The 25,785-nt window shown below is 40.6% G+C and overlaps 1 protein-coding gene across 1 annotated transcript in view; it reads left to right on the top strand.

The window, feature by feature from the left end:
- Positions 1–25,785, top strand: part of cdyl (chromodomain protein, Y-like) — a 170,612-nt gene that overhangs the window by 131,747 nt on the left and 13,080 nt on the right. The window contains exon 3 of the mRNA XM_048555256.2: positions 19,122–19,378. Coding sequence (XP_048411213.1) covers positions 19,122–19,378 — 257 coding nt within the window. The remainder of the gene's footprint in view (positions 1–19,121; positions 19,379–25,785) is intronic.

Raw genomic sequence — 25,785 nt, 5'->3', positions numbered from 1 at the left:
CTCTTCAACAGGAAAAGCTAGGACTTTTTTCACTGGAGCATAGGAGGTTGAGGGATTATCTTTATTGAGGTTTATAAAATCATAAAGGATAGTGATGCTGTGAATGACAAGGGTCTTTTCCCCTAGGATGGGGGAGTTCAAAACTAGGGGGCATATTTTTAAAGTGAGGAGAAAGATTAAAAAGGACATGACGGACAACATTTTACAGTTCGTATATGGAATGAACTGCCAAAGGGAAGTGGTGGAGGCAGGTACGGTTGCAACATTTGAAAAACATTTGGATAAGTACGTGAATAGGAAAGGTTTAAAGGGATACGTGCCAAACTCGAGCAAGTGGGGCTAGTTTAGTTTGGGAACGTGATCGGCATGGGCTAGGTCGACCAAAGTGTCTGTTTCCCTGTTGTAGGACACTATAACTTATCTAACTCTTTCTTGAAAATATTAATTGCTTTGGCCTCAATCACCTTTTTGTGGTTCTGAATTCCACAGGCTCACCACTCTCTGGGTGAAGAAATGTCTTCTCGTCTCAGTCCTAAATGGCTTACCCCATATTCTTAGACTATGATCTCTGATCTGGACTTCCTAGACTCTTGGGAACATCCATCCTGCCTTGACCTGTTAGGAATTTTGTTTTTTAATGTTAGTCTCTGTCTCAGTCTCTGTCTCCATCCCGTCTTTTTCTTTCATTCTATCTCTCTCTCAACCCCTACTTCCATTTTATAGTGCTGACTGGTGTCTCTTCAAATGTTAGTCCTGACATCGCAGGAATTAGTTTGATAAGCGTTTGTGCACTCCCTCCATTGCCAGAACATCCATCCTCAGATTAAAAAACCAGAACTACACACACAATATTCCAGGTGTCATCAGGACTGTGCACAATTACAGCAAGACATCTTGCTTCTGTACTTGAATCCACTCACAGTGAAGGCCATCATACCAGCTCCCTTCCATGCCTACTACACCTGTAAATTTGTGACTAGTGCACAAGGACGTCCAGATCTCCTTACATCTTCCCCCTTGCCCAATCTGTTGTCATTTAGATAATAATCTACCTTCCTGTTTTTGTTGCTAAAGTGGAAAACAGCATTATACTTCATCTGCCCTGTGTTTGCGCACACCCTCAACTTGTCCAAATGACACTGAAACATGTCTGTAGCCTCATCACAGCTCACTCTTCCACCTAGCTCTGCAAACTTGGAGATATTACATTTAGTTCTCTCATCTGAATCATTAATATATTTTGTAAATAACTGGGGTCCAAGCACTGTTCCCTGTGATACCTTACTGGTCACTACCTACCACTCCAGAAGAGACCCATTTTACTTTTATTTCATTTCCTGTTTGCCAGTTCTCTCTCCATGTCAGTGGACTATCCACAATCTTTAATTTAACAAAGATGATTTCTTACATGGGACCTTGTCAAAAACCTTTTTCTGGAAGCCCAATTAAATCGCATCCAATGGGTCTCCCTTATCAAATCTACTAGTTGTAGTCTCAAAATTCCAATAGATTTGTCAATGATTTTCCCCCTCAAACCCATACTGACTGACTTATCCTGTTGCTTCTTTCCAAATCTTCTTCTATTAACTATCTTATTACGGGCCCTGTAAAGGCTAACTGTGTTCTATGGTGCACTGTTTTCTCTCTACCTCCTTTATTTAAACAGTGATTACATTGGAGAATAGCTAATCATAAGAACTGTTCCAGAGTCTACAGAATCTTGAAAAATGGCTACCAAGGCATCCACGATTTCTAAGGCCACTTCCTTAAGTACTCTAGGATGTAGATTATCTGGATGTGGGGAATTATCGGTCTTTAATCCCATCAATTCCTGCAACACAATTTCCCTGTTAAGAGTGATTTCATTTTGTCCTCCCTCTCTCTCTCTAAATTCTATATTCCCCACCAGTTTTGGGATGGTGTTTGTGTCCTCTGAAGTAGAACCAAAGCAGGTACTTAATTGGTCTAAAGGTTTTGAGAAAATTTGTAGCTCAGCTCAGTTGTGGATGAGGTTGTAGACCTCCTGGCCAAGCCTGTGTGTTTGGTTGCAGATGTTTCATCACCCCGCTCGGTAATATCATCAATGTGCCTCCAGTGAAGTGTTGAAATGTTCTGTCCTTCTTGTTATTTATGTGCCTTGGTTTGCTGGGGTGGTTGGCATTACTTCTGGTTTTTTTTTGTGATTTGCATATCTGGTCCAGTTCAGTGTGTTTGTTGATGGAGCACTGGTTGGACTGCCAGGCCTCTAGTAATTCCCTGGCATGTCTCCATTAGGCGTGTGCTATTATGGATGTGTTGTTCCAGTCAAATTTGTGCCCTCCCTTGTTCATGTGTATTGAGACCAATGATAATAGGCAGTGTTTTTTGATAGCTAGTTGGTGCTCTTGTATCCTTTTAGCCAATTTTCTTCCAGTCTAGTCTATGTAATGTTTTTCAGTCATTTCCTATGTAAAAACTCAGTACAAGTGCTCCTGTTCTGCTTTATGCAGAAATTGAAATTCTTAGTTGACAACACTACCCACTGCATCCACTTCTTCCAAGAATTCTTCAGCATCGTCGAGGACACCAGATTAGAAGAGGACAAGATAATGATATTCTTTGACATAACAGCGCTATTTACATCCATAAATATCAGCCTAGCCAAAGAGACAACAGTGACACTGTTGGACGAATCAGGAAGGCAGGCACCCCACACCACCAACAGCATCAACAAGGACAGCGTGCTGAAACTGCTGGATCCGTGTCTCACAACCAACTTCACTTTCAACAACTGTATATTCGAACAAATCAATGGAACATCGGTGGGATCCCCAGTATCAGGACTGATCGCAGATGCAGTAATCCAAAGATTAGAACAATCAGTGTTCCCCACTGCATATAACCCAAACTCTGGGTCCGCTTTACTGATAACAACACCTTCTTCTTGATTATCAAACACACAAGACTAGAAGAAACCTACCAACACACAAACAACATCCTCACTGGAATAAAATTCACAAGAGAAGAAGAGAACAATAGCTGACTACCCTTCTAGACATGATGATAAGATGTAAAAACAACGGGGAACTCCAGACTAGCATACACAGACCACATCTACGAGCCAGAAACTTTTATTACTCCAGCAACCACTCCAACGCCCATAAACTGAGCTGCATCAGGACATTATTCAAATAGGCTACAACATACTGCAACAGTCTAGAATTGTACAAAGCAGAACCGGAGCACTTATACAGATTATTTTTTTAAAGAAAAGGATACTTTTTTAAAAAAAACCATCAGCTGTTATCCCCGCAGCACACCACAACAAGAAGACACAACATGGCCAGATATGCTAGTTATCCTACTGTACATCAGAGACATATCAAAAATGACCACAAGACCACACCCCTATATATCAGGATAGCCCACAAACCAACAACCACCCTGTGATAGCTACTGATGAACATAAAGGATCCCTTACCCATAACCAATAAAACTAACATTATATACAAGATACCATGTGAAAACATGTAGGCCAAACTGGAAGCAAACTGACAATAAGGAGACATGAACACCAACTAGCTACCAAGAGAAATGACCAATTTTCACTGGTCTCCATTCTCGCGGACAAAGAAGGACACTAATTCAACTGGGACAATACCTCTATCATCACGAGCCAAACAGTCATGCCAAGGAATTCCTGCAGGCCCGGCATTCCAACCCGAACTCCCATCAACAAACACTTTGAACTGGACTCAATACACGAACCACTGAAAAACACAACTAGAAGTAATGCCAACCACTCCCGAAAACCAAGGCATGTATAAATAACACATGGGACGGACCACCGACACTTCACCGGAGGCTCACTGCCAATGTTACCTAGCAGGGTGACAAAATGTCTGCATCCGAACATATCCGCTCAGCAAGCAAGTCTACAACTTCATTTAATTGGTCTGTCATCTTTGTTCCCCATTATAATTTGCCCTATTTGATTTAGCAACTGCATCTTAACTATACGGACTATGCAAAGATGGTAGTAGGACGGTAGTTGGATGGTAGTCAAAAGTGTGTTTTTCTTTCAACATATTACATTTCTACATTACAGAGGCTTGCAAAGCCAAATAATGAAACGATTAAATGCACTTAATATTGTAGGTTTTTGTCATTTTCCTAAATCAATTGTGAATTCCTTATCTTGCACAGAAATTATCATTTGGACTAAAGATTTTGATCGACTTTATCACCAGACCAGGAGCAACATACAACTCTTCCTGACCTTTTCATTGTTTAATTGAAATATATATCTTAACTCTAAACAGAAAGAAATGAGAGTTTGTTAAAAATAGATATTTCTTTAATGTGAGAGCCAATTTTTGTCTGCACTGGTGAAAGATGCTTGTTTTGATTTGGCTCCGTTTTGGTTAGTGTTACTTTCTACCTAGATCTCTGCTCAATACCTATTTAAATTTTGTATTAAAAATGTAATATATGAAGCAGATTGAGGTGAAGAAGGAAGTGTCTCCTTGAAGTTAATATAGCTTGTCCAAGATTTTTAATGGAAAATTTGATTTCTGTGAATGGTGCAATGTTTGGAATATCAGCGGTCTGTTGGTAGGTCTTGTTTATATCCCAAAAAAATCCCTTTTCAGTCATTTTGAGTGAAGTTTATGCACTTCCTCGAAGGAGGAAGGATTAAGGAATCAGAGCAAGTATTTGGGCTTGCTAGTGCCTGGTTTTTGTATCTTAGCTGGGGCTTTGGGGGAACCAAAATGTGAATAAACAGCCTAGGTGACACCTGAATGTGGATAAAGACATAGCAGCAAAATTTAACACCTGGATTTTTAGAGCAGGTAGATTATTAAATTGATGGACATAAGACCAGCTCACCTGTTCAAACTTAAGCACCAGGAACAACCACCCCTATCATGCTGTTTCTCCGGCCTACAACCTCAAACCAGCATTTGTTAACCTGCTAGTTGATGCACTTTTTAATGTGCTGACTGACTTCTGACTGTTGCAAGAGGTCTAGATATTTTGTGGTGCTTATCTAGTTGTTTCAAGCATTAACAGGGATTGATGTGTTAGGTGCTGAAGTGCTTTCTGCTGACTTAAAACCAGCTGCTGCCAATCATAGGTAAACTTGTAAGCTTTTGTTTTATAGTGAACATCTTTGAATTGGCAGAGTCTACACTGTGCAAGATAATCTGTTGGGAGAGGAAGAGGTGACTAGGATGCTACATTCAGTTAGGGAGCAATTTTCTTCCTACTGGAACTTCAGCAAGGAATTGTGAATGAGATGACTGCATTTCAGTAAGGTCCTTAGTGAAATCTACCAACTACTACAGCCACCATTCTAAATTCTGAGCTGTGCAAGGGCTGCATTAACACAAATGTTTTTTGAAGATGGATCAGTTAGGACGATATTCACTGGAGTCTAGAAGAAATCTATAAAACTTTAACTCGTCTAGACAGGGTAAAGACAGGAAAGATGTTTCTGATTACTGGGGAGTCCAGAAACAGGGGTCATAGTTAAAGGATGCAGGGCAGGCTATTTGGAACTAATAAGAAATTTCTTCACCCAGTGTGAACCAGTGAAATCCTCTGTCACAGAAAGCAGTTAAGGCTTAAAACATTGAATGTTCTTCAAGGAATTTTTATATGTAGTTCTTGAGGCTGAAGGGTTCAAAGGTAAGGGGGAAAGAAGTGGGAACAGGGTACTAAGTTGGAGGATCAGCTGTAATCAGATGAAATGGCAGAGCAGTCTCGAAGGCCAAGTGAGCTACTCTGGCCCCTATTTTGTGTGTTTTCATGTGCCAAGAAAATCCACTGCTGACATTACTATTGAAGAAAACTGTGGGAAAATTATTTCAAAGGCTCACAAGATACATCTGATTTAATTGACTGTTAACAGATGAAAACATAGCCATTGACATAACTGATTACTCCAGTTCATGATCAGTGCACACAGATATGTGCACTGCATACTGCACATGCCCCAGTCATACAATGACAGTTACGTTGCTACAAGAAGAGCACTAGAGCAGATGCATGATTCTGCCTGGAGGAGCCTTCTAGAACTGGGCTTGAACTGGTTTCAAGATCATTAGCAAAATTGTGACTGCCTTTGCAAACTACTAGGAGAAATGCTGGGGAACAGGGGCATGAACATGTGAGAAAAATGAAAATGAATTAGAGTGCATATTGATTTTGGGTCCTCTGACCTATTTGGCTGGGCACAGTGACTGCATGCAGTAACCATGTTAACAAGTAAGCAGCATGATAATGTTATGTTGTCTGCATTGTGTTGAATGAATGAGGATAAATTGCACCATCTGATCTTTGCATACTTAAGGATTACCCAATTTAACCCCTCTTAGCTCTGAACTGCTCCTGTATTCCAATTTATCTGTTTGCGGGTAACATTTCCAAAAACCTATAGTTGAAGTATGCCAACTTTCTCTTATTTGGTAGAAATACTTGCTGTCAAATCAGCAGAGTCTGTAAATTATACTTCTAAAACTGTGGCTAGGTTTTGTGGCGAATGCAGAGAAACCACAGCTCCTTACTGTCTAAGGTCCATTGTTGATGGATCCAATTCCAGATTGCTGACGTTGTTTTACTTGCAGTCAATACTTTCCTGGGAACTTGGATAAAATAACCCATGTTTCAGCTACATTTCAGAATGAAAGCTGTGAGCGAATATGGGGGGGGGGTAGAAAAGGACTGTTGTAGTTACAACAACTTTCAGGGATGTCTCCACTTGCATGCAAAATATGGTGACTATTACAGATGAAAACATAGCCAAATTTAAGCACAATATGATCACAAAGCTCTATTTTCTATTGTTTATTTCTTGATTAGTAATACAAGTTTTGGGAATCTTTCTAGTTGGATGATACCTTGGAATTAATAACTACAATGATCTGAACCTAAGAAACTGGTTCTTGCAGAAGACTAATGGAATATAGGCCTTCCTTTCAAAGGATGCCCTCAATAAAATACAATGACTTTTCTTGCTTATATCCAAAGCTGCCTTCCTTGCCCATGTTGGACATAGCTTTTTCTCATTCCTTTAACCGATGTCCTGTTTGCATTGTCTCCTACCTTGAGTGTCATCTGTTATATGGATATCTTACACTCTTCTTTCCATCACTAATACAGTAAAAAGCTAAAGTCCAGGGCAGATCCTTGTAGAATAACACTCGTCTCACTACCAGCATACCTTCCCTTGATCCCTGGATTTGACAGTGCAGGTAGATAAGGTAGTAAAAAAGCATGCTTGCCTTCATTGGAAGGGACATTGAGTATAAGGATAGACAAGCTAGGCTGCAGGTTGTAGAACTTTAGTTAGGCCACACTTGGAATATTGTGTACAATTCTGATCACTGCACTACCAGGAGGATGTGGATGTTTTGGAGAGGTTACAGAAAAGGTTTACCAGGATATTGTCTGGTATGGGAAATTTTAGCTATGAAGAAAGGTTGGCCAGAGTTTGTTTTCACTGGAACAAACGAGGTTGAGGGCAACCTAATTGAAGTTTATAAGATTATGAATGGCATAGAACATAGAACATTACCGCACAGAATGGCATGGATAGAGTGGAAAGCATGAGTCTTTTTTCCAGGGTAGAGAGGCCAATTACCAGAGGACACAGGTGCAACGTGCAAGGGAGGTTGGGGGAAGTTTTAAGAGATGTGTGAGGCAAGCCTTTTACACAAAGGGTGGTGAGTGCATGAAATGCACTTCCAGAGGTGGTGGTGGAAGGAGACCCAATAGCAGCATTCAGGAAGCACCTGGATGAATACATGAATAAGAAGCAATCAGCGGGATACAGATCCTATTAGTGAAGACAGTTTCAGTATGGAAGGGCAAAATGTGGCAGTGTAAGTTTTTAGAAGCCCAATGGGCCTGTTCCTGTGCTGTCTTGTTCTTTTGTTCTTCTACCTCCCAACTAGCTCAATGGGCTTCATTTGTAATAAACCCTTCTGTGGAACTTTGACAAATGCCTTCTCGCAATTCATAAGGATAACCTCTCTTGACATGCCTCTACCCTCCATGTGAATGATCCTCCTAAAGAAAAAAATTAATTAAATCAGATATACCCTACCCTTCAAACAAATACTGAATCTCTTTGATCAGCTTATATTTAGCCAAAGGCACAATTACTTTGTGTGTCTGATCATATTTGTGGGCAAATTACTAAAAACTTGCCACAGTTTAATGTTAGATTCATAATTTTCTGGTATCTCTCTCTCACTCTCTCCCCTCCTTAAATAATGGAATGATGTTTACATCTTCTAATCGAAAACACAGTCCCTAAATCTAGAAGACACAAAAGTTGTGCATCTACAATTTTCTCAACTGTACTTTCCTTTCTATCTTCAAGCACATTATTTACTCCATTATTATTTTCCACTCATATAAATCTAAAACATTCCTGTCCTTGACTGACTTTTTAGTTTATCTTGTACCATTTGGATTTTGTCCTCTGCTATTGAAAGCAAATACAAGTATTCATCTATAGGCCTAGTATTTTCATATTATCTGTTTTATTCTTGAGTGCTTTTATCTGTTATGGGCCCAAACACACTCCACCTCAACATTCTTTTTCTCTTATAAAATATTGACAAAGTTGTGTTAGTTCTGACCACCCCTTACAAGTTTTTTTTTCTCCCCTCATCCTTTTTAGCACGCCTTAATACATTATATTCCTTTCGCTTTTTATGGATGTCTTTGTGTGTTAGATTTCTACTTGGGTTTTTCTTACATTTAACTTTTACCAGTCTTTACCTCCCTGTTTTTTCACTTGTTGCTGAACTGTTCAAAAAAGTTTTGCCAAGTATGATTTTGTATTGTACTTAAGTTTTGCTTAAGTTTTCTTGTCAACAATTCGGGGCAAGCAGTGGTCCACTCAAAGTTGTTTACCTTATCAAGTTTAGCATTTTAGTTAATGACTTTCTGGCATATTGCTCCAGAAATAAGAGTAAGACTAACCCGTTCAGCCCTTCAAACCTGCTCTGTCATTCAGTAAGATAATGGCTGGTTTGATTGTAGCCTTAACTCTCTTTTTTTTTAAACCAGCTGCTCCCCCATAACCCTTGAGTCCCTTGTAACCTGCCAAAACTCTGGGAGGCTGATCTCCATATATACATTTCATTTAGTTTAGAAATTTTGTTTTTTTTATAATCATAATGTAAATAATATGAAGCAAGCAACCTGTTCCTGGGCTGCCAGTGTAGGACTGGAAATGCATGCAACCAGCAAGGACAGGCTGTCACTTTCAAGAAATATGTGAGATTTTTTTGGTTATTGAAGCACATGAGCAAGAGGACTCAAAGCATTATTGAGTTTGCCTACTCATTCTGGGACACCAAGCTTTGATGCTGCAGCCTAGTGCACTCTGACAGCAGGTGACTTCATTGCACTGTGACATTCACCTTGCTGTTGTATAATATTACAGAAATCTCATTTTACATAACACTGGGTACTCTATCAAAATGTGCAGTGCAGTCTTACTTGAGAAGTCGCGGTTAAATTAAATTCTCTGTCCACTAATGCACCCTGTGCCCACACCCTTATGCTTGTCTAGACTTTGACAATAAGAACATTAGGAAAAAGAACCAAACACTTTGATCCTTTTCCACCCTTCAATAAAATCATAGCTGACTGCCTATCTCAAATCCACTTTTCTGCATCAGCCCTCTATCGATTAATTTGATTTAGAATAAAAATGTCTAATAGTCTCAGGCTTGAATACATCGGTGACTGAGCCACTCGTTGGCCTCAGATGGCATGAAAATGAAAACTGGTCTTTCTTGAAAAGAACAATGATTTTCATTGTTCTAGATGTGAGTTTGCTCACTGAGCTGGAAGGTTCGTTTTCAGACGTTTCGTTACCATTCTAGGTAACATCATCAGTGAGCCTCCGACGAAGCGCTGGTGTTATGTCCCGCTTTCTATTTATCTGGTTAGGTTTCCTTGGGTTGGTGATGTCATGTCCTGCATTGGTGATGTCATTTCCTGTTCTTTTTCTCAGGGGATGGTAGATTGATTCGGAGCCAATGTGTTGTTGATGGAGTTCCGGTTGGAATGCCATCCTTCTAGGAATTCTCGTCCGTGTCTCTGTTTGGCTTGTCCTAGGATGGATGTGTTGTCCCAATCAAAGTGGTGTCCTTCCTCATCTGTGTGTGAGGATACGAATGACAGTGGGTCATGTCGTTTTGTGGCTAGTTGATGTTCATGTATTCTGGTGGCTAGCTTTCTGCCAGTTTGTCCAATTGGACAAGTAAATTCAGTTATATTATAATAATTATGACCACTATTCCCTTGCTGACAGATTGTTAGCTAAAGGTGGTTTGTTAGATCTAATGTCCTGTTCTTTGTTCCCAGAACATGTTCTGGAAATAAATTGAGTTCCAGGTGGTAGCAGTCTTCAAGTCTCACTCCAGGATTTCAGCAATAAAATCAAGGTCGACCCCTCCAGTGTCATACTGAAGGAGTGCTGCACTGTTGGTGATGCCATCTTTCAGATCTGCCTGGTTAATTAGATATGAAAAAAAGCTGCATCGCTAAACTATCGGAATATCCTCGATTTTCTTAGTCAATATGTGTCCTTTTGATTTGCATCACAAAATAGGTCATCTAGACATCACATTGGCTTTTTTGGGGGAGTTTGCTGTATGCAAAATTGATGGCTGCATTTCCTGCAGCATCACAAAATGCATTCTTTTAGCACATTTGATCAGCCAATAATAACAATGTCTCAAAGTATTTTGCATTCAATTAAGTAGTTTTGAAGCAAGTTTCTTTTTATTAGTTGAGTTGATGTTAAAATTTAAATCTCCCATTTGCATCTATGTATGCTATGTTCTTTCTTGAGCATTTTGTTTCCACTGATGACCCTAAATGAAAGGTGTTTTTTTTCAAATTTCTCTTTCTTTTTGGAAAGGTCCTGTTTCAACATACCTAGTTCCCCATCATGCCTGAAATGTGGTAGCCATGAAGATCTGGCTGCAGTAAAGCTAATAAATTACCCTTGTATTCTGAATCAATTAGTTTTATTTCTTACGCCACATGCATTTGTATGTGTAGCACCTGTTCTGGTAGCTTCTCATCTTTTCTATAGCCCCAATGGTGTGTTTTTGTTTGTACTTGGCTTATGATTTGTTGCTCGTGCTGTGTACATTTAATACATAGGTAATTTTAAGGTTTAATATTTAGTTTATTCTTGGTCACTGCATTTTTAACAGGATTCTTGAGCTCAGGTATCATTTCTGTTTGTTTTTAATACTCTTGAAAACTTGCTCTTCGCTGTTTTTCTTCAAGGTTCTATACTTCCATCCAGATCCTGCTCCCCTCCGTCCCTCCTTTTTTTTTGGTCAGTTTAGAGCAACCTTCATAGAACATTGGACTTATTTGATTTGGACCTCAGTAAATTTATTCAGAAGAATGGCCAATCAGACAGCAGTCCTCTAAATAGAAAGAAATAGCAAGGAATTGCTCCTTCAGTCATATGCTGATTCTTTCCAATGCTTTCTGTTGCAAATGTGGGAGAAAAGCAACCTATGAATTGAGTTCGGAAAGTCACTGATTTGACTTGATTTATTATTGACACGTGTACAGAGAAAGAAAAATATCATTTTGCATGCTATCCAGGCAATTCATACCTTATGTAAGTACTTCAGGGTTATAGAACAGAATGCAGAATATAGTGTTACAGCTACAGAGAAGGTGCAGAGAAAGATCAACTCCAACTTGAGAGGTTTGTTCAAAAGTCTGAAGTGGAAGAATCTGTAGGTACGTGTTTTCAAACTTTTATATTTTCTGGAAAAGCATGTAACTGGGGCAGAAAGGCTCTGTTGATTTATGTTGTTTGCTTTTCTGGGGCAGTGGGCAGTGTAGACAGATCGAATAATGGAAGGCTGGTTTGCATGTTGGACCAGGCTGTGTTCGCAACTCTGTAATGTCTTTAGGTCTTGGGCAGTGAAGTCACCATACCAGATAGGATGTTTTCTATTGTATATCTATAAAAATTGGTAAGAGTCATTGTGGACGTATTGAATTTGCTTAGCCTTCTGAGGAAGTAGAGACATTGTTGTGCTTTCTTAACTGTAATGTCAACATGCAGTAACATTTGTGGGTGTTACACCATTTGATCCCTTTCCCCACTACTTCTAATTTAAACCCATCTCCGTTCCTTAGTATATAACTTACAAGAACACTGATCCCAGCATGGTTCAGCTGTAAACTATAACCAATGGTACAGCCACCATTGTCCCTAATCCTAGTGCCAGCATTACTTAAATAGTGAGAGATTCAGAGTTCTAAGATGCAGTGGGATCTGGGTGTGTGAATGACTGAATTACAATAGGTTACAGATTCAGGTAATTAAGAGAGCTAGTAGGATATTATCACTTATTGTGAAAAGAATTGAATGCAGAAGTATGATGTACTTCAATTGTTAATGTCACCAATTGCTTACTAGTGAGATGTTCTATGTAGGAAATTTGATACCTTCGGTCATGTGTCCTTTGGATTCTTGTGTGGCTGATTAGCCTGATTCTGGAGTCACACCTCTGACCAAACATTTGACAGGTGTTTCCGGAAGGTGGGATTGGTCCTTGGCCTCAATTACTCACTGGCATTCCTTGCTCCAGTTCCTTTTCTGTATTTCTTTTGATAACGGGTATTCTCCAAGAATTGTCTCTGTTCATACGGGAGGTTCTTCCAAGTCAGTTTCTTCTGACCAAAGGTCATCAAGGCATTGATGTCTATGTTACATTTTTGAAATAAGCCTTCAGAGTGTCTTTGAAATGCTTTGAGTCCTCTTGCTCATGTGCTTTCCATGAGCTCAGAAATGAACATTTGCTTTGTCAGTCAGCACACAAGCATCCTAAGTGTGTGTCCAGCCAGCAGAATTGCTTTTGGGTGATCATGGGCTGGATGCTGTTTTTAGTATGCCTGTCCTCCCAGCTGATATGGAGGACCTGTCTCAAAACTTTGGTACTTCTACTGGGCCTTACGTTCACATGTATTCTAAGTTTTGGAGCTATGTGTAAGAGTTGGAAGGATGACTGCCCAAATGCACAGATCTTTGTATTCATACAGTTATCATGGTTGCTAAAGACTCTCAACCTTAGGGATCCAAAGGTAGCACTCGCGGATTAGATGTGCTGTTAGATCTCTTCATCACTGTCAGCCTTAAATGAGAGAGAATTTCCCCAGCTAGGGGAAATATTCTTCATTTTGGAGGATTTCTCTTGGCCTTAATGAGGGCATAGACTGGAACTTACACTGGGATGGGTTGGTAAAGGATTTGAGTCTCCTTGAGGTTGAGGCCAAAAAGTTTCTTCAGTATGCTTTGGCGAAGGTGTTAAGTGAAGTTTGGAAGACTTCTTTGTCGTCTGCATATGAAAGTTCTAATAGCGATGTCGATGTCACTTGTTGGATTTTAAGTGCTTGAGATTGAAAAATTTACCATCTGCAGGAGACCGTGTCCACACGACTGGGGAAACTTCATCTGAACAAGATGAAGTAGAAGAATGATGGCGATGAAGGTAGAGAAAAGGTGAGGCCATAAACACATCTCTGTTTGATCTGTCTTGACCCCAAAGGATTCTGTCAGATTACTGTCTAGAGGAGTGTTGCCAATGTCTCGCAGTGAAAGAGATGGAGATGTTGATGAATTTCATTGGACAGCTGGCTTTGACAGGGTTTTCGATAGGACTTTCCAATTGACTCAAAAGCTTTGTCCAATGGCCATGTAGAGTGGTTCATCTTGTTCTTGGCATTTCTCTTGATTGTTGAGCAGTAAAAATCACATTCAATGTTCTGCACTAAGGTTGGAAATCACACTGCCTTTCCGGAAGAATTTCTTTGGAGACTGGGAGAGGGTGCCTAGCAAGGTCTTGGGTGGTGATCTTTCAGATGATGGAGAATAGGGAGGCTCATTGGTAATTTCCACTTCTATTTTGCCATTTTTTTTGAAGATGGTGATGATTGCAATATCCCAGAGATCACCCAGGGGTTTTTTGCCCCAGATTTTCAGAAACAGTCGATGGAGATGACCGATAAGCTCTGCTCCTCCACTTGGCATTGAGGACGCCTGGCAAAACTAGTATCGATGGAAATCTGGGGGCGGCCCTCCGGTGGTTGGAGTCATAACTGATAAGCAAGTTGGTCATGGTTGTTGGAGGTTGGTCATCTCAGCTCCTGACATCTCTGCAGGAGTTCCTTTAGGGTAGTGTTCTACACCCAACCATCTTTAACTGCTTCATCAATGATATTGCCACCATCATAAGGTCAGAAGTGGGGATGTTCCCCAGTTGATTTGATTCCATAATATTCAGCACCATTTGTGACTCCTCAGATACTGCAGCAGCCCACATCCAAATGTAACACGATCTGGACAATATCCAGATTTGGGCTGACAAGTGGCAAGTAACATTCTCACCACAAAAATGCCAGGCTGTGACCATCGCCCATTGATATTCGATGATGTTACCATCACTGAAGTCCCCACTGTCAACATCCTTGGTTATCATTGACCAGAAACTCCACTGGACTCACCACGTAAATCCAGTGGCTACAAGAGTAGGTCAGAGGCAAGGAGTACTGCGGTGAGTGCCTCCCCTCCTGACTCCTCAAAGCCTGTCCACCATCTACAAGGCACAAGTCAGGAGTGTAGTGAACTACTTCCCACTTGCTTGGATGATTGTAGCCCTAACAACACTCAAGATGCTTGACACCATCCAGGGCAAAGCAGCCCACTTGATTGGCACTACATCCCCAAGCATCCACTCCCTTCCACCACCAACACTCAAGTAGAAGCAGTGTGTACTGTCTACAAGATGCATTGCAGAAATTCACCAAAGATCCTCAGGCAGCACCTTCCAAACCCACGACAACTTCCATCTCAAAGGACAAGGGTAGTAGATATATGGGAACACTGCCATCTCCAAGACACTCACCATCCTGACTTCACTGCCTCTGGGTCACAATCATGGAATTACTTCCCCACAATGGCATTGTGGGTTAACCCACAGCAAGTGGACTGCAGTCGTGCAAGAAAGCAGCTCACCACCACCTTCTCAAAGGCAACTAGGAACTGGCAATAAATGCAGGCCAATGGGCGATGCCCACATCCCACAAAATGAATTAAGCACATGCAACACTAACTATTATTCCAAGATCATCTTTGGGAATTTAGGGAATTTCTTCAAACATGTTCTCATCTCTGGTTGCATCACGACTTGGCACTTTTTTTTTTGAAGCGTTTTCTCTGTTTCCGAGAGGGTTCCATTCTTACCCTGCATCGGTTTGAGGTCTGGGGTGTTGTGGTTTGTCTTTTATCTTGGTGGCACTGAAAAAGCCAGATGTCATGCTTGTTAGTAAGGAACAGTTTAGTTTTCTTAGTCCTCCATTGATTCTTGATTTCCCTACTACTTCATTTGTAACTCTGCCTTCATGGTTTGAGTTTAGCTCAACTCCTTACTGCTGATGTCCTGCCAGGAACTTTCCTCTTTTCAGCTCTTCACAGATTTCTTCCACTCCAGTAAAATTAACACTTTTTGGTGATTTTTGAAGATATTGCTGGAGATTCACAAGGCTGCTTGGCTCTTGGAACATTGACTTTTTTTTAACTGCTTCTTCGCCTTCAACTATTTTTGGTGGCATTTGATGGACAGAGCGGATGACCCAGTGATCTGTCCAGCAGTGATAATCACTTTGGTAATGAGAACATTCTTTTGGTCTTGGGATCAACAAATAGTTGGTCATGTGCTAGCAGCTGTCTCCAACGAGTCTTGAACTTTTTTTTTGACAGAACAGGGTGCTGAGAATGACCAGCTGTTGGTCTACAACTTGGCAAGCAGTAAAATCGCAAGGGGTTTGCGATTCCAACTGATTTCTTCCCAGAGTTGGGAGTGGATTCCAACCTGGGCTTTGAAATCCCCAAGGAGGATCTGTCTTCCTTCAGAATGTTAGTGAGTATGATAGATAGGCTGAAACAGAAGCTTTCTTTGGACTCATCAATAGCATTAAGGGTTGGAGCATAGGCACTCATGATTTGCTGCTGGTTCTTAGTAAGTTGTAGGCGGAGATTCATGAGACAGTCATTGGCAACAGGGAGCTCAGGAGTTAGTGGTTGTTTTGTTTCTGATTTGTGAATCTCATTCCATGCAAACTGGCTTGATTGTACTTTTTTCTGTAGAAGAAAACAAGACAATCACTACCTTTTATCCCCTAGTTGCCTTTTGCTGCCTTTTTGGTCTTCTACAGGGCAGTGAAGTCAGTGAGGTGACTGAGTTCACAGCAAACCACAATGGTTCTCCATTCCTGACAACTGTTTTGCTTGTTGTCTATAAAGAGTGTATGCATTCCAATTTCCAGGATTGATGTGATTTTGGCTTTTGCTTTGGTTTTCAGATGCAGATGGATGTAGTGGATGCAGTTTTCCAACTAGGTCGCTGATTGAACTGATTTTTTTAGGGCATATTTTTTCTAGCCCTTTCCCACTGTGGGATGAGCAGTGTGGATTCTGAGGAGGGCTGCTCAATCATGAAGATTGCTGAAACGCTGTCCCATTCCTGAGCTGAGTCAAACTTCACCTATGCACCAGTCTGCAGCTAGGGTCTTCCATATCTCCCAATCACATAGATTTTGATGCAACCGAAGTACTCACCTGCTTAGTGCAAAAGATACCTTTTTGAGCTTGATGTCATATTCTTTCTATAGAATTAAGCAAGCCTTTTGGCAGATGTAAGGCCCACAGGTTTTAGTATGAGAGAAGGTCTAAGCCTTTTTTAAATTTCCCATGATAGAAGTAGACTTACAAACTATTTGGTAGATGCAGTGATTATTGGCCTGAGTTTCGCAGTAGAAGAGTAATGACAGCAAATTGTTAGCACTTGGTGCTTTTTTCTGGTCTGAAACTGAGCGGCTTCTGGAGTTTGCACAGTGAAATGTGGAAATCCAGAAGTTGCAGGTAATGTTCCACTTTTCTTAATCGGTGTGCTGTTGAATTCTCTGTAGCATACAATTCCAAATCCTGAATCTGACAAAAAGTATTCTTCTCACACTATAATATAACTATAATATTATAGTTTGTCAAAAAATACTAAAGTGTGCTTTTGTTAATGAGGCATCATTAGATTTTACACCAATGTTACGCCATGTCATAATTACTGTAGAAGAGCCTCTGGCCCTGGAAAACCAGCGTTTAAAATGTGAAGGCTAATTGTGAATTTGGCTTCCTGGTTTGTTGTGAGAATTTCAATGATTTCCTGCTTAAGAGTACTAGATCACCTTGAGTTCTCATCAGATTCAAGCTAACATCAGTAAAGTTTAAATCTAGTCCAACAGATTGATGCATAATAAAAATGGAAAGAACTGCAGATGCTGTGAATCCGGAACGAAAACAAAATTGCTGGAAAGTAGCTGCCAGACCTGCTGAGAATGTGAAGGGGGGGAGAAAACAACGTTTTGGGTCCGATGACCCGTCGTCAGAACTGTTGGTGGCTGGGAAAATGTCAGTTTTTATGCAAAAAAAAAGGAAGGTGGGTAAGGTAAGGAGTAAACGATAGGATAGAGTCCAAAGAGAGGGAGACACAGTTGGACAGACAAAGGAGTTGCTAACGATCAAGCTGGGAGGTGAATAGTTGTTAATGGGGACTCTTAGCCAGCCACTAAACACCCCCTGTTGTTCGTCACTATGTGGTAACAAGGCCTGGTGTATTGGTTAGGGGGCTGGGACATGGAAGAGTTTTGGCCCTAAAATTATCGAATTCAATATTGAGTCCAGAGGGCTATAGAGTTCCCAAGCGGAAAATGAGGTGTTATTCCTGCAGCTTGCATTGGGCTTCACTGGAACACTATAGCAAGCCAGATACAGAGATGTTGGCCTGGGCGCAAGGTAGTGCATTGAAGTGGCAGGCAACAAGTAGTTCAGGGTCTTTTTACTAGCAGACCGTAGATGGTGATCGCTTCGCAGAACAAGTCTACACTTCGTTTCCCCAAGGTAGAGGAGATCACATTGTGAGCAGCGAATGCAGTAGTCTAGGTTCTGGGAAGTGCAGGTGAAGTGTTGCTTCACCTAGAAGTTATGTTTGGGCCTTTGGATACTGGGGAGGGAAGAGGTAAATGGGCAGGTATTAAACCTTTGCCGGTTGCAGGGGAAGGTGCCATAGGGGTGTGGGGAGGTGATGGAGGTGAAGGAAGTGTGGACCAGGATGTCCCAGAAGGAACGGTCCTTGCGGACGGCTGACAAGGGAGGGGAGGGGAATATGTCTGGGAGTGGCCTCTCGCTGGAGGTGGCGTAAGTGGTGTCTGATGATCTTCTGGATGTGGATGCTGGTGGTATGATAGGTGAGGATAAGGGGAGCCCTATCACTGCAGAAGGAAGGAGAGGGGGCGAGGGCTGAAGTGCAGGAGATGGATCGGACCTGGTTGAGGGCCCTGTAGACAACGGTTGATGCATCTTCATTGGTAGTTTTATTTGTAAGTTCTGAGCACCATCGCCTTCAACATTGATCAAAAATTGAGGCCTGCTTTTTCAGTTCTATTGATTTATAGCTTGATGCAGGCGAACTACATCCGTTCATGTCTACAACTCATCCACTTCACATGTCTGCATGCTTGTGCAGACTTGCAGCTGTTGTTGGATTTGTGCACTTCTGAGTCAGCAAGATGTAATGCTTACAGTGCATCTCTGACCTTTATGAATTTGAATACATTATTAGTTTAAAAACTGAGGCTGATTAATTGAAATAAATCTTAAACAATTCAATGGAAGAAAAATACGTCTAGGTGTCAAACACTAAAAAGCACTTTTGGAATCCATGAAGATATAAAAGTCACGTTCTATGTTTTGAATTGGATTTGTCCCACACAGCTGTAAAAACACAAATATAATGACCTGTCTTGAGAGAAAGCCATGTGCCCACTGATTATTCCTGATAAGTAAAGCTTTTGTTAGTAGGTGGTAATTTTTGATTTTTGTTTGCTGTAGGGCCTTTTTTCAAGAGCAGCCAGTCATGGCTGTTAAATCTGTGGTGCCCTAAATAAACATTAATAGAATATATCCACTTGCTCATTTTTAATGGATTTTAAAACGAGAAGTTTGTTGGTTTTTTTTTCTGCAGGTACTCCTACTTTCTTGGATGCTTTGGGAGCTAATGGTACTGCCAACATTCAAAGTTCAGTAACGGGAGTTGCAGGACACAAAAGGAAATTTATAGATGACAGGCGGGACCAACCTTTTGATAAGAGACTAAGATTCAGTGTGAGACAAACAGAAAGTGCCTACCGATATAGGGATATTGTTGTCAGGAAACAAGACGGGTTTACGCACATTTTACTTTCCACCAAGTCATCAGAAAATAATTCCTTAAACCCAGAGGTGAGTAGCATTTTCTTTCCTCTTTTATTTTTATTGGAAGAACTACAAATCCATTCCAAATACTGTTGCTTGCTCATTTAGTTACTTTTATAGTACAGGGGATTAGTTAATGAAAGATCTTCGGTTTTTACAACATTCCTCACATCAGAATGCCAAGATATTCTTCAACATATTTTTGAAGTATGGTTGCTGTTGTCACTTTAAGAAATGTGAAAGTCATTTTGCACGAGCAAGTTCCCACAAACAGCAATGTAATGACAGTAACTTGTTTGTGCTGTTAACTGAGGGATAAATATTGATTCTGACAAGCGATAGTTCCTCGCTCTTATTTGGAAAAATACCCAGGGGCAAACAGGGCCTCCTCTTGCCTTCACATCTGAAGGAAAAGTTGCCTCTACGTTCATTCATGATAATTGTGTTTCTAATTAGAAGTCTCTGTTTGCTGAGTCTTCCTTCCACAACTAAAAATATGTGAGTAATATGTGAGTTGGATATCCTTTCGAGGAAATAGACAAGTGATGAAGGAGATGCCCTGGCATGCATAAACCCTGAGTAGGTTGATTAGAAAATATCTGTAACACTAGTCTCTTGCTTTTGCTAAACTCAAAAGCATCAATTTATTTAATACATTTTACAGGAGCAATCATTTGAAGCATGAAATGAACTTGGTGCACTTACCCAGCAGAACAAAATCCCACAATTTCAGATGTATATAATATGCTTTTGTCAATTTTTTTTCTCCCATTATCAGATCACTTTTTATTTGAAAATTGCAAATGCTTATGCATTTTTCTAAGATGTATCTTTCTTTATATAAAACTAATCTTGTTACCATGTTGATCCAGTACAATAATCAACTGTTGTAACAATCAATCCAATTTACCAATATCCCTTTCTTTTGGGGAAGGAAATCTGCCATCTTTACCAGAACTAGCCTACAAGTAACCCCAGATTTGTAACAATGTCATTGATTCTTCTTTTCAGACGGCATTGGCTGAACAATTATCTCCATTTAAGAAATAAAAGCCGAAAGAACTGTAGATGCTGTAAATCAGGATCAAAAACAGCACTTCCAGGAAAAGCTCAGCAGGCCTGGAATCATCTGTGAAGAGAAAATCAGAGTTAAAGTTTTGGGTTTGGGGACCTTCCTCCGTTCTGAGACGTGTATTTAGAAGCACCTCAGTTATGAAGGGTCACTGGACCTGAAAAGTTAACTCTGCCTCCCTCTCTGTGAAGAAATCAATGGCCTAGGGGTATTAAAGCTGGACTGTTAATCCAGAGTCCCAGCTAATGTTCTGGGGACCTGGGTTTGAATCCTAAGACGGCAGATGATGAAATTTGAATTCAATAAATATCTGGAATTAAGAGTCTAGTGATGACCATGTATCTATTGCCGATTGTTGGGGGAAAAACCCATCTGTTTAACTAATGTCCTTTTAGGAAAGGGAACTGCCATCCTTACCTGGTCTAGCCTTCATGCGACTCTGGACTCTCAGCAATGTGGTTGACTTGGAATTGCCTTCTGGGCAGTTGGAGATGGGAGTAAATGCTGGCCTAGGCAGTAAAAAATGTTGCCAGACCTGCTTTTCTAGCAACTTCTGTTCTTGTTCCATTTTAGAAATGTTAGGTTTAGGTAGTGAATGCTAGCCTTGCCAATGGTGCCCATATCCCATGAGAGGTTGAAGGTTTACAAATTGCATCAAGGGAAATGAAGATGTTGGGGAATAAATAGTAAAGAGACATTATCAACCATGATCTGTTTGAATGGTACAGAAGATCAAGTGGGCTGAAAGGCCTACTGCTCCTATTTCATGTGCTTCTGAGAATTCATCTATTTATCACCATTCCATTTATTTTATTCCTCTGTTTGTATAAATTGCTTAACCCCAAAACATCTCCCCACCATGACTCTCCATTCCATGGATTCTGATTTCGTGAACTTCCTCTTTCTACCTCCTTCAACCTTTGTTCACCCAAGCGCTGTCCAGATGCCATATTCTAAAATTTCCCCTTTTCATTCTCACTAACTCCCTCATTTATTTGTATTAAATGTAGATTTTTGTTTTGGATTAACTGTTGCATTATCAGTTTTTATATCAACACAGAATCTGCAGAGCATATCTTTAATAACGAGTATTTTAAGTTCATTGAAATGTGTACTATGTGATGTTAGTCATCACACAAGGGGTGGGAAGTAAGTTTATCTTCTAACATACTTTCATTTGTCATTGTGAAAGTTCTGCTTTTCCATACAGTTGTCAGTGTCTCTTAGCATTGCTGTCTTCAGTTCTTGAATATTGCTGAAGGCCTGCACCACCAGCAGCTATTAATTATAGTTCACTTGTTGCTGTCGGATGCATTGGGTTACAGAGGTCACATGCCCTAAAGCAACCTTTGTCAGCACCACACTATTAAGTTTGGTGTGTAGAGAATGAGTTTATGTTTTAAAAACCATGTAAAATGTTATAAAGTTATTTGCTTGCATTTAAATTTACCTTTCAAGATTAAACAAAAACCGATGTTTTATTTCCTCTTCCACTGTTTTTCTTTTCCTGATTCATTCTTAGGTCATCTTTATTCTTGTATTAAAATTAATGAAACATGCAAGATTCTTGGAGGACTTAATAGCATAATTGTAGAAAGTTGTTTTCCCCTTTAGTATTAGGATTTCGAACTTTGTAATAAGCGATAGAAAGTTTAAGTCCAAGTCAAGGGAGGGAAAATGTACTTCCCATCCCTAATTTCCCAGAAGTCAGTTAAGAGTCACCCACAATGTTGTGGGTCTGGAGTCACATGTAGGCCAGTGCAGGTAAGGACAGCAGTTTCCTTCCTGACAGTACATTCGTGAACTAGTTGGGCTTTTTCAATAACACCTAATGCTTTTGTGGTCATCATTAGACTTTTAATTAGCGATTACTCTTAATTTAAATTTATTGAAAAGTACAACCAGCAGAAAGTGAAGTGGGGAAGGGAAGTTTTGTTTTTCTCTAATGCCTTGTTTAATAACTGCCACAGATCAGTAGGGCAGGAGCAGACCAAGGCCCAAGAGCTGGGAGATTATTAAGGGATTAACTAAGAAGCATCAGAGATGATGATAGAGTAAGAGAAGGAGACATAAGGCTAAGGTTGATTTAAGTAATTCAAAAACTTAACTTGACATTATTAGTCTTTCTTATTATCGACAGGTGAGATAATTGAATGTGTGACTTGCTATATGTGGAAAGTCATGGATCCTACTGGCATCCCAGATGACCATGTTTGCAGAGGTGCTCCAAACTGCAGAAAGTTCACCTGCCATTCAAGTTCCAAAACATGGAGCTTGAGACACTGGGACATCTATGAGGCTAACAGTTAGATGAATAGCATGTTTACAGAGGTGGTCACACTGCAGCTCAAGGGACTAGGGGAGGGAAGAGAATGGGTCACCACCAGTTAGAGAATCAACCAAGTATTGCAGACTTGTTCACATTCATTTTGGAAGCTGATGAGGGCATTCCTCCCTCAAGGAAGTGCATATGGAGCCAAGCTTCTGGCACCAAAAACGATCTGATTCTACAGGAGGGGTGGAAGAAGAAAGCAGAAGTGACAGTGATCAGGGATTCATTTGTTAGGGGAACAGTCTGTGTATCTGCAGCTGCAGACATGACTCCACTGTGGTATGTTACCTCCTTGTTGCTAGAGTCAAATGTCACTGAGTGATTCCACGGCATCCTAAAAGGCAAGGGTGATAAGACACAGGCAGTAGTGGATGTTGATACAAGGGATGAGGTCTTGCGTCAATAATTTAGGGAGCTAGGCAATAGATTAAAGATCAGGACCTCAAAGATTGTAATCTCTGGATTATTCCCGGTGTCATATGCTAACAAGCACAGAAATAAGAATAGGACAGATGAACGTGTGAGTCAAGCCTTGATGTAGGAGGGAGGGTTTCAGATTCCTGAATCACCTGGGATTGTTTCTGGAGAAGTAGAACCTGCACAAGCAGGGCTGTGTGAACCTGAACCAGAATGGGACCAACATCCTTGTGGGTAGGTTTGCTAATGCTGCTAGGAGGAATTTTAAACTAATTCAGGGGAGAGCTGACAGTGTTAGTACAGTAAGGGATACAGGATACTTTTTATTATAGTAACAAAGGCAGAGGGAGTTCACTTATGTTGAGTTTCAAGGAAATAAAGCCAAGCTGCGTGGCCTGTACTTTATTGCAAGGCGTATTCTAGGTAAGACAAATGGGTTAATGGCATAGATTGACATGTGGAATTGTGATTTTACCATCTCACATAGTTGAAGCTGGCAACTGACCATTCTGGGGTGTAGAATCTTTAGGCTGGATGGGAGGGTGTGAAAGAGGAGGTGGTGTTGCACTATTAGTTAGTGTAATAGTAACCCTTATTAGTTAAAAATCAGTTACCGTCCCTCCTTACTGCAGTATCTTGGAAGAGACTAAGATTAAAATGGAGCAGTCACAGCTGGGAGTGTATTCTAGACACTCAGTGGGTAATAATAGAGCAAGTATGTAGACAATTCACTGAGGTATGTAAACCCAATAATAGGGTAATAATTAAGGGAATTCAATGTTAATTAGGATAGTCATAGTGTAAAGAATTTAAAGGGGATGGATTTCTTGAAACGTATTCAGGAGAGCTTTTTATATCAACATTCTGAAGGTCCATCAAGAGACAGCGCAGTGCTGGACTTTATTCGGGGAACGAAGCCAAACAGGTGTTTGAGGTGGCAGTTGGAGAGTGTTTCTGATTGCAACCACAACATGGTATAATTTAAGTTTGTTATGGGATAGGAAAACGGTGGTCTCTAAAACCAGGGTTTTGGATTAGGAGTAGGCAGATTTTATTTAAAATAAGGTAGTGTCTGGCCAAAGTAGACTCGGAACAGCAATTCTATAGCAGAACCATGAGGAGCATTCAGAATGGAAGTGCAAAGACTACAGGCCCAACATGTTCCCTTTAGGAAATGTCGGAAGTTGGAAATGTAGGAGTTACAAGCCTAGAGAATCCTGGCTGTCTAGGAATATCCAGCACTAGATAAGAAAGAAGAGGCTTTAACAGGTACAAAAAAAAGCAAGTCAATGTACACCAGTGGCAAATAGAAAGGGGGGGGGGGGGTATAGGCGAAACTTAAAGCAACTGGGGAAGTGAAGAGGGGATATGAAAAAAACACTGGTTGCTACAACTAGGGAGATTTCCAAGGTAATATAACAAGGGGAAAAGAATAATCACAGAAATGGTAGGGCTCATTAGGGACCAACGGGGCAACTATGACGTATGTCATATGTCACAAGTGCCAGGCAGTGATCATCTCCAAAAGATAATCCAACCATTACCCCTTGACATTCAATGGCATTATCATCATTGAATCCCCACTAGCAAGATCCTGGGGGTCACCATTGACCAGGAACTCAACTGGATTTGTCATATAAATACAGTGGCTACAAGAGCAGGTCAGAAGCTGGGAATACTGTGGTGAATATGGCACTACCTGACTTCGTGAAGCATGCTCGTCATCTATGAGGCACAAGTCAGGGGTATATCGAATACTTCTCACTTGCCTGGATGAGTGCAGCTCAAGAAGTCTGACAACATCCAACACAATGCAACCTGCTTGATTAGCTCCACATCCACTCCCTCCAACATCAATGCTCAGTAACAGCAGTGTGCACCACCTCAAGATGCATTGTAGAAATCTGCCAATGATCCAAACTCATGATTATTGCCATTTAGAAGGACAAGGGTAGCAGATATATGGGAAGTTCCAGTTGCCATTCCAAGCCACTCTTCACTGTCACTGGATCAAAATCTTGGAATTCCCTCCCTCCCTAAGGACATTGTAGGTCTACCTACAGCACATGGACCACAGTAGTTCAGGAAGGTCACTACTACCTTCAGGGCAACTTGGGATGGGCAATTAATGCTGGCCAGCAAGTAATACCCATGTCCCACAAATGAATTTTTAAAGTCTCAAAGCCCTCTTTCTTAAAATAATAATCTTTCAGAAATGATGAATAACCTATCCAATGTACCTAAACCCCATGGACTGCAGTCTTTGAAGACAATTCTCTACCGTCACCTTAAGTGTAATTAGTGATGCACAATAAATGATTGCCCAGCCAGTGTTCCCCAAACACTCTTTAAAGAATACACTTAAAATATATACATTTTGCATACGCATTGGATACTTCGGGGAAATTCTGTAAAATCATATTTTTTTTTAAAAGAAAGCTTTGGGCTGGGACATGAATTTCTTGATGAATATTCCTCTTTTGTTACAATAAGAAGAGGAGATGCTAAAAGGCTATGTTCTGGGCATTTGATGAGTCTCTCTAAAGAAAATACTTGTGTTGTAAATCCAGGATACCACAAAATTTTCAAGCTCAGAAGGTTTTAAACATCTAC

This window comes from Stegostoma tigrinum, chromosome 2 (genome assembly GCF_030684315.1).
Source record: "Stegostoma tigrinum isolate sSteTig4 chromosome 2, sSteTig4.hap1, whole genome shotgun sequence".
Classification (NCBI taxonomy): Eukaryota; Metazoa; Chordata; class Chondrichthyes; order Orectolobiformes; family Stegostomatidae; genus Stegostoma; species Stegostoma tigrinum.
This window is presented reverse-complemented; position numbering and strand designations above follow the sequence as displayed.